Source organism: Corapipo altera, unplaced genomic scaffold, assembly GCF_003945725.1.
Source record: "Corapipo altera isolate COAL_440 unplaced genomic scaffold, ASM394572v1 45, whole genome shotgun sequence".
NCBI classification, from domain to species: Eukaryota; Metazoa; Chordata; class Aves; order Passeriformes; family Pipridae; genus Corapipo; species Corapipo altera.
This window is the reverse complement of record NW_020884877.1, coordinates 7,456,466-7,470,898: the sequence shown is the minus strand read 5'-3', so window position 1 is coordinate 7,470,898 and position 14,433 is coordinate 7,456,466. Positions and strand designations below refer to the sequence as shown.

General features: G+C 40.9%; 1 protein-coding gene across 1 annotated transcript; it reads left to right on the top strand.

The window, feature by feature from the left end:
* Nucleotides 1-3,026: 3,026 nt before the first annotated feature.
* SUMO1 (small ubiquitin-like modifier 1) lies at nucleotides 3,027-13,620 on the top strand. Its single transcript, XM_027636728.1, has 5 exons — nucleotides 3,027-3,270; nucleotides 8,377-8,451; nucleotides 9,625-9,702; nucleotides 11,583-11,654; nucleotides 12,567-13,620. The coding sequence occupies exons 1-5, from the start codon at nucleotides 3,259-3,261 to the stop codon at nucleotides 12,633-12,635; spliced, it is 306 nt and encodes a 101-aa protein (XP_027492529.1). The 5' UTR covers nucleotides 3,027-3,258; the 3' UTR covers nucleotides 12,636-13,620.
* Nucleotides 13,621-14,433: the final 813 nt, after the last annotated feature.

Below are 14,433 nucleotides of genomic sequence, written 5' to 3'. Positions count from 1 at the left end.
CTCGGCGCGGCCCGTCTGTGCTCTGCGGTCCCTGACTGACCTACTTGTGCCCGGGCCCCGCTGAGGGACAGCAGCTGCCAGCTGGCGGGAGGCGGGAGGGAAGCGCCGCTCCTTGCCCTTAGAAATTCCCACTTACTGCACACGGAGGGTTATCTGTCCTGAAAACAAAGGCAGAGATTTTCCTGCCCGCAGGAAAAGAGGCTCCGAGCAACGCTGGGGCTTGATTTATATCAGACATTCATTGCTGGATTTTATGCAACCAACTGTATGAGTCAGCACGCCTTTGTTTCCTCCATGTGTAAGGAGTGTGCTGAAAAGCCAATAGTCAGAAATCTGGGGACTCACATAATTCTGAAGATTATTTTATTTTTTAAAGGAAAAACTTTGGTGCTTTACATAATGTAATCATTTTTTTAAAAATCCCTAAACCAGTAATAGTGCCAAAGAAATTAGGTTCAACTAGACAGAGAATTTCCAGGTTCCACTGAGTTTTAAAGTACTGTTTCTGGTGCTGCTGGCTCAGGGCAATAGTACTATTATGTAAATGTTACATAGCTGTCTGCCTTAGAACACTGCATTGATCCTGTTTGCTAGCACAGGCAAACAAGGTGGCATTATGAGATTGCAGATCGTTCTTAGGTTAAAGTCTGATTTTATAAGAATCTGGTTTTGATGGACTGAAGAAGCTTTGCACAGACCATATGAGTGGGCCAATAGTTTATAGAAAACCACTAATAGCTCCTGGTCCCTAAACTATATGCACAGCTTTGGAGAAATTAGCAGCAATTTGAAGGAACAGAGGTGAACTTTATTGACTTCAGGTGACTGACATTATGTGCACATGGTGAAATAAGAGACATAATAAAACACCTGAGAATAGAGTGAGGTTATTAGGGCAAGTGGCCTTGATGGTTCATGCAAACCTGAGGCTGACTTTGGGTTTTTGTGGAGAGAAGCTTGTGTGAGCATATTTTGTATTTTTAAAACAGCACTTTTTTTGGTTGTGTTTTCAGCTTAACTATGTTCTGTGGTAAGTTTGGGCTGTTGAAGAAAAGTGTGAGTTTTGCTGATGTACATCCATAGTCCTCATGGGCTAAACAGAGACTAAATTTGCAGATCCTGTACAAATTTACACTGTAGTCTGAAGAGGTAATGCATCCACAACTGAGTAAAAGGGAGTCAAGAGAGATGGTGTTAGTTAGTGTGTGTGCAGATAAGCATATTTTAAGATTATGCTTTTATGGCTGTCTATAGGGATAGATAACTGCACTCTGACTTATGTCAGTGTTAGCTTTTATTGTGGGATTACATGGAAAAATTGGGTTTGTGCCAGTGTCTGAGACTTTGGCCTTATCACTGTAAGGCTATTCTCCCTGTTTAAAGCTGCTTTAATTTATGAAAAGCAGTGATGTTCAGGACAGAGTAAGTATTTGCCATTTTCTATTCTGTTAGTATCGTGTGTTCCTGCGAAGCCTTTGAATGGCTTATTTTGGTGCTTTGTTTAGAGTTATCAAGCTCATAATGAGCTCTTACTGTGAACTTGGCACAGTCTGAACATATTTGGATTCCCTGCCTGCTAGGTCTTGCCTAAGAAAGATCATCTTCATTCTGTAGCTCTGTATAGCATCTGTTTTGGTTCTCTTTATTTATTTTTTTGCCTCCCCTGTTAATTCTGAATTGTTTTAACAGTTGTGATTAAAACTAACGTCCATGAGTCTAGATACTGAGCGTTTCACTGGCGAGTAAAAGTGCATCCCTTGGTGTAGCTGTGTTTGGAACTCTGCATTTAGTTAGTGAAATGCAGCAATGCAGGTACAGAGTGCAGCTGCTTTGGTGTTTGGTGTTTTTACAAAAGAACATGGCACACAGAGCATTGAAATGCTTGTGTTGATGAATGTGCTCTGCCCAGAGCAATTTCTTACCCTTTCCCAAAAGTAGCTGGTAAAGTTAAAATCCCATTTAGTAGCATTGTGATAATAATCTCCTGTTTCAGTGGAGCTAACTTCTCTTGATCCATTTCTTTTAGATTCATGTTATTTTTACAGTTCTCACATGTGGCTTTTTTTCTAGCTGGCCATTAGATCTAAGCATGTGCCTATTCCAGCAGCAATGCCATGAAGGAGTTGCATTAGTTGTTGTGAAGGGGACATTACTACTACATGCTATAGTCCAAGCAGCTTGCAGTCTAAATGTAATCTGTTTAGGTGCAGTTGTTGCTTCTTGTGCAGACCTCTAAACAGCTGTGCTGTGCCCATGTAAAGCAGGACACCTGTTCTGGGCCAGTGGGGTTTATCACTCTAAGTTTGTACAAATGCAACTTCCTGGGTGCAGATTTGCTTAATATGTGCAGATCCTATTGCTTGCATGGTTGTGATGATTAAAAAAAAAAGCAACCTGTGCCTAAACAGATGAGTTTTGCTGTGAAATATTCTCTCTTGGTAAAAGCCTTAGCAAGGTATTAGAGGTAGGTGTAACGACAGGGACTTTTTCTCCAAGATCTGCTGTTATGGGAAGGGTTATGTGACTTCACAGTATCACAAACTGTTAGGGTTTGAAGGGACCTTTGGAGATTTAGTCCAATCCCCATGCCAAGGCAGGGTCACCTGGAGCAGGTGGCACAAGAAGGCATCCACGTGTGTTTGGAACATCTCTGGAGAGGGAGAGTCCACAACCTCTATAGGCAGCCTGTTCCAGTTCTCTGCCACCCTCAGTGTAAAGAAGTTCTTCCTCATGTTGAGGCAAAACTTCTTGTGTGTTAGTTTAAGTTTATGTCCATTGCTCCTTGACTTGTCACTGGGCACCATCCTCTTGGCACCCACCTTTGAGATATTTATATTATGAATATAAATATATTAATGAATCCCCTCTCCATCTTCTTTAGACTAAACAGGTTCAGTTCCTGCAGTCTCTCCTCGTAAGAGAGATGCTCCAGACCCCTCATCATCTTAACGGCCTGCTCTGGCCTTGGCCCACCAGCCCTAACCGCCAGGCTGCCCCGGCGCGCGGCCTTTATAACGGCGGCGGTTCCTTCTCTCTGGGGATCCTTTGGGAGACGGGGGGCTGCAGTGGCAACTCCGCACTGAGGGCGCGGGAGGCCAGGCTCGGTCCTGGTCCTGGGCGGAGCCCGAGAGGGAAGTGAGCTCAGGCGCACAGGAAATCCCGCCCCGCCGCGGCCCTGTGTTTGCGCTGCGGGCAGAGAAAGGAGCGGAGCGCCTGCAGCGGCCCAGCCGAGCCTGCCGCACGACACGGGGCCGAGCCATGTCTGACCAGGTACAGGCGGCTGCCCCTGCCACAGGGGGACCGCACGGGGGGCGACGGCGGCCCCGCAGCTCCGGGGGCGCGGGAGGAGCTGCCCGCGCCCCCCCACCCTCCCTGCGGCCGCGGAGCAGCCCCTGCTCGGGGCAAACGGGGCCGCGGCCGCCCGGGGGCCGCCGGAGGGAGCGTTCCCCTCGGGAGAGTGTGTGTGTGCGTGGATGCCGATCTCCGACCTCGGACAAACTCAGCCTCCCCTTCCCCTTGATTTTAATCCCGCTTTCCCCTTCCCTCGGGCTGTTTCGCGAGCAGCACGGGGCGGGCTCCAGGCGGGGACAGTCGGGGGCCGGGGCGGTGTCCGGCCGGAGCGGGATCGCCGCCGGGGCAGCCCCGGCCCTGGGAACCCGGGAGTACACCGAGGGGTGAGCCGTGTTGCACAACAGTTGTTTCCTATTTCCCGGGTGTGTGGTAGGATGCCCTTCCCCCGGAGCGGGCTTTGTGCGGGTTAGGCTAAGCTTGTCAGGTCCTCTGTTCGCCCTAGGAATGCGAAAGTCGGCGGTTGGGGGAGAAGAAAACCAGGCATTCTTAGCTGAGCGCTGCTCGCCTGTATTAAGTACCCCGTCCTTCACCAAGGCTCTGTCCTGCCTTCTCTCCATGTACATCGTTATTTCCCTGTCAATTATGCCTTCCCAGTCGTGGACTTAAATAGTTACCTGTACCGCAAGTTCCTGGCTTGCTCGGCCTGGCATGTATACAGTCCTTTGCTTACAACTATTGCTTTAGGCTATATGACCTGCTGGTGGAAAGTTAAAACAGCGTTCCGGTTTTAATTTGTATTCTGTTTTGCTTTATTTTTTGTATTACCGTCATAGGGCAGTGTTTTCTTACTTTGTTATAATGCTAAGGCTTTGGAAAAATCCATGTCAGTACTCACAAATGTTTCTTGTAGTGCTGTGAAGTCAAGAACAGTAATAGTGCCAGTCAGGAAATTAAAAGTACCCAGAGACAAGGCTAAACTTAGTGTATACTGTGTCTGCTTTGAGGAACAGCCTCGGTACGTTTTGCCCGGTGAATACAAACCAGAGCTGTATGTGCTGATGGTCTTCCTCCCCGCCCCCGGCTTGGAAGCACAATGCAGCTGAGGATGGTGCTGCTGCCTGGGAGAGGGCAGCTGGGAGCACAGCGATGGCTGGCTCCCAGTAGGACACGTTTCTGCTGTGGTAAAATACATGAAAGTGACTGCGTGTAAAAACATGCAAAAAACAAAACAAAAAAACCCAAACCAGGCAAATTCTGAACTACATTTTGTTAGAGGGATGTTCACGTGACCTGCTCTGTAGCTGTCTGCATATGTGAACCAAGGCATGTTTTAACACATAGCAGCTTTCATTAGGTAATTCCTTCTCCTGGCAAATTCTGCTAAAACACATACATGTTTTGTCTCTGGGACTGCTTGAAGTATGTAAAATTCCATGTGTGTCATAGGTTTTGTGGATACATGTTTTAAAGGTCCATGAATAAGGGCCCTGCTGTTTGTTTTTAATAGATAAGCAAAACATGGTTAGGTGTTGTGTCATTCACCTCTGGGGGGACTGTGCAACTAGAGCTAAACAGATGCTTAAGTAATAGTATGATGTACGGTTATGAACACTGTAAATCTCGTTCCTCTGTTTATCAATCCTACAGGAATAACTGGATTACCTAAAATTGAGGCTTCCTTACAGTGTCTTTCTTTTTGGCCCTGGAACTAAGTTAAGAGGGCACCATTTGTCACCACTTATGATAGTTTTGGCTTGTCTTTATACTAAAAGAAGTATACTTGACTTAGTTACTTTGTTTCCTGTGGGAAATTGACTTTTATGATAAGTAGAAATGCTTGCAAAAAGGACAGACTTGAAAAAAACCACCCCAGCATATGGCTGCTTAGTGGGATCTAAGCAAAACAAAAAAAAAATGTTTTTTCCCCTCCCTTCAAGGGTTTTATTGAATCTAAATCTTGTCATTTTTATCTGTTCATGTACTACTAATAAAAAATGCTATAGTTTGTTTGTGTTTTTCCACTCCTATAAAAAAAAGTAAGAGTTTACTTGCTCAGTTAGGAAGTATGTTGTAGTCTATTCCTCCAGTCATTTTGTTTTTGTTAATTTTTCTTTAAAATGCTGAGCACAGTTGTTTGGTTTTTTTCAGGCTTGGACATTGAAGTCTGAGCACTTTTGAAAATTGGAGGAGGAAACTTGAAATATATTACCTTACAATGTTTGTTTTGTGGTTTCGTTGGTTGCAATAGCAATACCAGGGTTTCATCCTAGAAACTTTGTGTGCTCTTTGGGGTCATGAATTTAGTGTTGGTGTGTATGTATATATATATATATGTATATATATATGTGAGACAGTACCGGAATCCTTATTTTGTGCTGTTAAGGAAAATTGTGGAATGAACCCTTTAAAACTTCAAGCATCTAATGGAAGTTGGAGCATTGTGGTATTTCTGGTCTCTTTGTATGGTGGTCTTTTCTCATGTACTGTTTCATGAGGTGTCCTAAGCACCAGTTCTTTCCTTTCACAGGGCAAATAGAAGTCTGGAGGCTTGTTTGCAAATTGCTGAATCAGGATTTTAATGACTTCTTGGAGTTTAGCAACTTTGCAATCTCCTTGCTGTCTTTGTTCTTTAGTGTTTTTGTGTTGCCTTTACCATTGAATGGCAGTGTAGTTCACTGACAAACTGCAGAGAGCTGTTTCAGACTTGCTGGGTCTTGTGTTCTGATTTAAAATATTTTTCTCCTATTTTAAGCTTTCGTTATTGGCACTGCCAGCATTGATTTGATATTATTTCTCTTTTCCTGAAGTTACAGCTCTCTTTGCACTTATTTGGTGAGCGAGAGGTTGCTGGGGCTTTAGATGAGCATCTTTATGGCTTGAAGACTCCAATTCCCTCTGTTTACTGCTTCCCCTGTTTGTTTTTAGTACTACAGCCCTCTTTCCTTGAGGGTAGGAATCAAACATGAATCATAATTTCCCACTCCTGTTGGCCAGAGGCAATGTCATAGAAGCGATGATAATTAGTAATACCCTGTACAGGGTGATTTGGTTTGGAAATCTAAGTAGGTAGATCTGTTACAATGCACAGAATTATATAACTACTACAAATACCTCTACTGCTGGGGTAATGCAATTTGTAAGGTAAACTTAGACAGTGAGTGACCTGAAACATCCTGTAAAGGAACAGTGTGTTCTTACAAACTCTCTCAGTGATAGTGTAATAGGAGCTAGTTTCAAAGTTACAGATTTCAGATCTATAGAGATTTGAATCTCATTCTGATTCCTGGAGGTTAGTAATCCTCTAATTAAAAATACTGTTTGTGTAAATTATCAGAAAAAGTTGCGGGTTCTTGTTTTTGTTTCTTTCTAGTCAGGAATGGAAACCATTGTATTTCTATTCCTGCAAATAGTCTCATGAGTTTAGAGTCCAAGTATGTTAGAAAGGCAAAATTTTGGTGGGGAACACGGTTCATGTGACTGTGTTACCCATGAAGACTCCTTTCATGCTTCAGAAGTGACTTGCTTGAAGACTAGTGTCTAGTTTCTTGACAGCTCAGGTTCAGATTCTGAGTTTGAGATTGAAGGGTGATAAATCAGTCCCAGCAGTTCAGGTTGTGCCCAGGTAGGTATTTTAAAAAAGAAAAGGTATTCAAACCAGGTGGGGTCTCTGGCTCATGCTTTTTGTCCTTGCAGAAATTCAGTGGGTCTGCGTTGAGGCATTGAGTCAAAATGATATAAAGAGCACTTCCTCTTGTTCTTTACCCCAGACTGAGACTGGTACAGATGGGAAAGGTGTTTGCAGACTTGCCCCTGAACTCTTAACATTCAAAGGAGTTGTGCATGTTTAACCTCTTTAAGGAGGAAAAAAATCCCAAACCTTAAAAAGGCTTGTCTGCCATTTTAATCTGGAGACCTATCTGGATGGACTTAACAGAGAAGATTAGTATTTGTTTGTGGCACTTGATCGTAAAGTTCAAGTCTAACCATACAAGAGATATTTCTGTTTACTTGGACAAAAGTCCCTTTAGGGCTGGGAAAAAGCCTGTAGTAGGCACATATACATATTTTGGTTATTTTAGCTACTACGTTAAGCAATAAAGTATGAAAGGAAGATTTGAAACACAATCAGCAGGGTATCCACACTTCTGACTACTTGGGAACAATTTTTCATTGAGCACCATCTAGACCTGAGGCAGTGTCTGTGTAAAATCCTTTTATGCTGCAGTGAAACATAACTAAAGGCCTGACCCAGAATACGTAGTGACAGGCAAGGAATGGGGTTAATAGTACCTGATCTCTCACTTGTTTTATCTATCAACTGCTAACATGAAAGCTTTGATGTCTTTAACTCATGTCTTAGAGTGCATAACGCTTCCCTTTCGATGAGACTTAATGCTCAAGTTGTTGAATCAAACTTGTCTGTACAGTTAGTTCTTATCCTGCAAAGATATCAAAACACTATAGTTCTTAGAAGTGCAACTTCTAAAACTTTTAAGAATTGTGGTCTTAAAACAAATATGCTAGAAGGAAGCTGTTGCTTGATGTTGTTTTGTTGTCATAGAAAAGAAGGTGACTGACCATCCTTTGAAAGCAGTGCAATAGATTTTGATGCAGTAGATTGAAAGATGCATACATGGGTCACTAAGTGGATAGGGTGTCACAAGTGCTTTCTGTTTACTCTCTTCACAATGTTCTTTTTTTCTGTCAAATATCTGAGCCTCTTAGTACACTTCCTGTGTTTCTTTTCTGAAGTTTGTTTGTTGTCCAAGACTTTGTGGTATAAAATAATACATAATAATAACAATAAATAAAATAATACATTTTCGTGTGTCATTTATTTCCAAATGATTCTTTTCTCTTGCCATCTTTACAGTGTTTTTCATCTGTCATTAATTAAGCTTTTCACAGGCAGACAGACAGCCTTTCATAATATTGAAAGGTTGCTGTTATCTTCATGCACACACAGAGAAAGAAATAAAATACCTTGAGTAGTCTGATTTCATGCAGTAAAAAGGATGACAGCTGCCATACTGTCCAGTGAAAATAATGAAGTGTTGAATTGATCATGGTTTTTTTATGTTGCAGGAAGCAAAACCTTCAGCTGAGGACTTAGGAGATAAGAAAGAAGGGGAGTACATCAAACTCAAAGTCATTGGGCAGGTGAGTTTTTGCATAATTGCTTGTTGACACTTGGGGGAGGTGTGAGGTTTTGTATGGTAGAAGTGACCAAATGAAAGTTTATACTCTCAGTTCTTCAGCGTGGATCCTCCCCTGCCATAAACTACTTTGATAGCCAGTGATGTGTATTAGTATACTCTGGTGTGGGGTTTTCTGATGCATTGAGGGATTATGTTATCTGAGGATATGAATGAAATAAGTGGCAAAATTGATAAATTCAGGTCTCCAGAGTTGATGAAGTACACTAGGCATGAAGTCAGCTTTCTTGGAGAGAGATAGGGAAAGGATTCTGTTGGCTGGTGTGTTGATAGATTTGAATGGTGGATTATAAGTCTGTATTCAAGCTGTGTTGGAATGTGAATGTTGAGGTTTTTCTTGAACAGAAGTCCTTCTGTGCAAAGAAGCCCTCAGTCAGATGACTTAACTAGGATTGTTTGTTGGAGTAGTACTGTTTGCTGCTGTTGGGTGGAGACGGATGACTTAAAGTAGGACTAACAGAAAGTACCTTACCTCTTGCTGGCTTTATCAGCAATGATGAGAACACATTCAAAAGCTGAAAGTTACCCACGTGAACCTCTTGCAGTCTGTTTTACCTCTGTAGCCATTTTGACAGTTGTAGCTACTCGTATCTTATGGCTGGTAGGAAGGACTACAGAATAATGAGTCCTAAGATTTCTCCTCAGGTTAGTGTTGTGTTGCCAAGTCTTCCTGTATCCTGACTTCTAGATAATTACTCTGATTGAACAAGGTTTTGAAGTGCAAGCTTTAACTTGCCTCTTTAGGAATCTCAGAGCAGAAGTCCCCTGCATATGTATGTTTGTATTTCATAAGTGCATCAGCTGGGTAAAGATGGAAGCACAGACTGAACCATGTATGGGTTTTAGTACTTTTAAATCCAAAACCTCTATATTGAGCCTAAGGCTATACTATGCCATCTGTTCTTTAAAAAAGAGCTTCCTGTGGAAGTACATGATGAATTTAGTGACTGATAGATCATCCTGGAGGTTCATGTTATGATGCACCAGGGTATGCATGGTGATAGTTAAACTGCATTCCATGTTAGTTTTATATAAATTTTTCTTAATGAAAGACTTAAAAATAACCAAGTTTGCATTTACTACAAGGAGAGTTAATTGTTTTCTTTTCTGCTCTTAGGACAGCAGTGAAATTCACTTCAAGGTGAAAATGACAACACACCTCAAGAAACTCAAAGAATCATACTGTCAAAGACAGGTTTGTGAAATAATGACACTGCCTTTAAAAAAGTAAAAACACAAAGCACTTCTCTCACTGTTCTTTCAAATAAAGATTTTTGAGGTATCTGGTAGTACAAATATAATGGATCTCCTAAATTTCTTTTGACAAGTAAAGGTATTCCTATGTAAGACCCTTGTGAAGTTTGAAGTAAGTTAAAATTACTGTTTGAAAATATGTAGTGGCTGCTCAGAAGACATAGGATTTGTTTTAAAATGTTTTTAAAATGTTTAAAATGCATTTATAGTTGCTGTAAAATCTTTTGTAAGTAAAATTCCCTTAAAGCTGTAGAATGCTGCAGCTTAGGATGAGAGCAGTCTTAGGCACTGTTACAGCTGTTAATATGGTAATCAAGTAACACCAGTTATTGTGCCCTAAGTTAAAGCTAAATCTGCAATATTAATTGTGGGTGTAGGTAAATAGTAATAACTGTGACAGAGCAAAATATATCTTTACTTGCAGGTTCTGTGGCAGATATTGTGGATTCACAGCTGCTATTTTCAGAAGCCCTGGCCTAGTTTGCCCTCAGCTTTGGGGATAGGTGCCTTATGTGGCCTTTTCTTTGATAAGTGTGTTGGAGTTCACTTCAGGAGATATAATCATAAGTAATAATACTTTGGGGTTTTTTTTCTTAATACCTAAAGATGAGTTGAACTTGTCATTGAAGAGTTCTTTTGTCGAACGTGTTCTTTTTTGCTATCTTTCTGGAGTAGGAGGAAAGAAAAGATCAAACACCAGATACGTTTATAGCCAGATCCAAGTGATTAAAATTGTGATTCATTTGGAAAACTTGAAATTTTAAAATAAGGTCTTGGAAATAATTCATGCAGCAGTCTTGTTGACTAATGAAAATGCATGTGTAGAATTTGTTTTTAAGAAAAAAAAAATTGTTTGAATGAACACAGCTATATCTCCTGGGCTGAATTCTGGAGGGTCTGTGATTGCCTTCATCAGCAGTCAGTGCAGTTTTTGATGTCAAGTACCCTTTCTCTAGTCAAGGGACCACGAACATTTCTTCCAAGTTGGCCAGAGGAATTGTTTAAACAATGTGAAGGTCTGTCCTTTCCTGTGAAATTTGTCTGCCTAGTTATTTGCAAGCAATGGTTGAGATCTAATTGATGCACAAACCGTGTCATATTTCACTTGCATTTGTTTTACTCGTAACTTGAAAGACAAGGAAAAGACGAGGTGTTTGCCTTACCTATTGAGGTGAAGTATGGTGTTCTGCTGGAACATGGGCACACTGGGCAGCAGGCATACTGCAACTTTATGTACCTTTAGGATGCTCCTTTCTCATTGTTTGAAAGCTGTTCCTTTTTCTCCCCACTCAGCTCCTCCTTTTCTTGTCCCCAGTGCGGAGCTTTTGCAAAACGTGGTAGTGGTAAATGTTGCTGTTCCTTCCTGTAGCCATAGAAGATTGGGAAAGCAAGGGTAGGAGTTTGTGAAGTAAACATCATGTTCCTCCTGCTGTTTTAGGATCTTTATTAAGACTGATACACAGATCAGAAAAAGACAAGACTTCCATGTGTAATGTCTTGGGAGGGAGGGTATAGTCAATACTTTATAAATAAAGACAACGGAAAAAAGCTAAGGAAACTTCCAAGTCATTGAGCTAGAACTCCAGTGAGACTCTGGAATAAACATGCATTTTAGCACTCTCATGCTTTTTGAGTCACTTCTTTGTCGTCTACACGAGTGCAACAGAATAGCTGAGCTCCCTGTGTAACAGGAACTAACACTTTCTTTTTTGACTTCAATGTGGTTTTTTTTCAATTTAAAATGCTTTTCTTGTAAACACATACAAGTTTCAGTAAGTTGGTTTTTTTTCTTGTACATCTGTTTTGTTTCTTTTTTTTTAGGGTGTTCCAATGAATTCACTCAGGTTCCTCTTCGAGGGTCAGAGAATTACCGATAATCATACCCCCAAGGAGGTGAGTTTCTTTTAGCAATAGTGGGATATAATTCACTGGACAAATTAAATACTGACTTGGCTAGTTTCTCTGTTCTGCTAGACTGTTAACCAGAATGAAGATTTTTTTCTTTAAATACAGCCAACTTATTGGACTGTATTTAGTCAAATACAGTCTGTATTTCACTAATTAGGATCTTTAGTAAGGCCCACAGGCAGAATCTCAGAAAGAGACTTCATGTTAATGCCTCAGAAGGGAGGGTATAGTCACTGCCTGCTGGTGGAGGGGAAAAAAAGCCTGAAGGGAACTTGACAGTTGTTGAGCTTGAACTTCAGTGTGACTTTGGAATAAATATATATTTAGTTCACATTTACTAGATCAAAGTGTAAATAAACAGAAAACAGCTACTTCTGTCCAGTGACTTCCACCAATTGTTGTGACAAAGCAGGAAGAAACCCTCATAATAATGACCTGAAAAATCAAACCAACTTGTTGACTGTGAAATTGAGCGAGTTGCTCTCTGAGAGAAGAGCTGTAAACAGGTTTTGAGTTCCAAGCTGTAGGTGTTCGCTGTATTGTAAGCGAGTGGTGTGCTATATATAATGCACATGGCTGTACAGCTGCTGCATTTAGTAAGATGTTCCCCCTAAATGAGGGGTTTAGAGAAAGGTAAAGCTAGTGACTTCCAGCCTGGTGTGTACTGCTCCACAGCTGGGCTTAGACTTCACTATAAGACTTTTGCTTTGACTCAGATATCTAAGTCCTTATCTGAGGAAAAGGACTAAAAATCATGAATGTTGTCTAGTGAGATGGTGACTTTTTACGCCTTTGAATTAAGAGGAACAAAACATTGTATGACTTGTCTAGGACCTGCTCTAATTTCATCACACCAAATTTATAACAATTGTTTGCTGTTTTTTTCTGTTCTCACAGCTGGGGATGGAGGAGGAAGATGTGATTGAAGTTTATCAGGAACAGACGGGGGGTCACTCAACAGTTTAGATCCTTCTGTTTTTCTTCCCTCTTAATCCTTTTTTATTTTTAAATAATAGTTCTTTTGTAATGTGGTGTTCAACACTGAAACTGGCACCCCATCTCTGGGAGTTTACTTTCAAGCGTCTGGTATTTTGAATTCTCGTGCTCATTATACACTATTGTTTCTGTTTTCATTGTGCTGAACTTCTGTGATCCAGCTGCAACCTTGCTCTCCCTCTTCCCTTCTGCCCTCCCCTTTAGGAATACACGTACACACATGCATTTGTATGTTCACTAGGTTCGTGCATTTCAGGCACGAAGGCTGTAAGATCTGCCAGGCGGGCGAGTGTTCTTAATGACTTCCATATCTGCCCTGAAGTTTTGATGTGTGACTGTTTCACTCTTGGACTATAACTTTCAGTGCGAGATGAAGTTTTTCAGAGAACTAAACTGTGGAGAAATTGTGTATCCATAACTCAGAGCTATTTTGCTTAAATTGTGCTGATGGCCCAACAAAGAAGATTACCGAGTTGGAAATGGAAAACCTAGAACTGTTGTCATCTGTTCCTTGCTCCAGAGATGGCTTTGCTGAAGACATAAAATTGAAAACCCTAATGATTTTTAAATCTTACCAGAAGAGCCCAGAAGCATTTTAACTTCATATAGGAATTAGTACCCGCAGGTATTCATGCAAGAATGTTCACAGCAGCCAACTGGTGTTACTTTGACACTCTTGTTTGTACCTTTTGGCCTGGGACGTGGGTTTTGAATGGACATTGTCTGTACCAGCTTCATTTAAAATAAACCAGAAAAACAATTTTATAAACAACTTGCATTTTCTTTTCAAATGTTTGGAAATGAGCAAAACCATAAAAAGTTATAATTAGAGCATGCTTTTCCAGTGACTGTAAGTTGAAGCCAGAAAAAAAAAAATGTGCTCTGTAAATATACCTCATGAAAAAAATTTCTACTTGCCCTAGTAAAATACTTGATCTGCTTGTTTTGCAGGTGACTGCTAGTAGCTGTTTCTTTTCTTGGTAGAGAATATTCACATACAGTTACATAGATCTGCACTTCATGCACAGAATTTAAACTGAAAATGAAACTTAGAAGGAAATAAAAGATGGTTTTCAGTGTCTATATTTCGTATAATGTGGATGCCATGGAAGTGTCGTGATGGTTCGCTGGGCATCGTTATGAGGGTCTACATGTTCTGGCGACTTGCAGGTCATAAATGGTCAGTTTGAGAACTTGTTACTGGATATGAAAGCTGAGATGGCAGGTTGTGGGCAGAGTAGTGTGGAGAGAAGATTTCTGTACTCTCCCTGCTTCAGCTTTTTTGCAGATAAATAGGACTTGTTCGGTTTGGTAAATAAAGTTCACTGTGAATGCCAGCTTTAGTCGAGGACACGTTTTAGTGCTGGCATACTTGGAAGAAATTGCAGATCTTGAATACTTTTATTATGGCATTTGCTGTAAAGCTAGAAATGGCATTTTCTTTCATGCTTGTGGTTTGTGCCCTGTTTCTGATTTAGTAATACTTTTGTATACATAGTTACATTAAGCAATTTTTTTAAAGATTAAAATTTTTGTTTACAAAATATCAGAATATGGGGTTTTCTTAAAGTATTTTATGTAATTCAATTCTTAAGGGAAGAAGGATTGCTACTGTGATGTTGACCATGGCTTCTCTGCACTCACCTCCAATTGCTTTTTTAGAATACCAAATATGTCTGCCTCAGAAAACCAGAAATAAAACAACCTTGTGATTATTACCAGATCATCTTTAATTTAAACTCGTATAATGCTCTTGTTTGTAGACAAG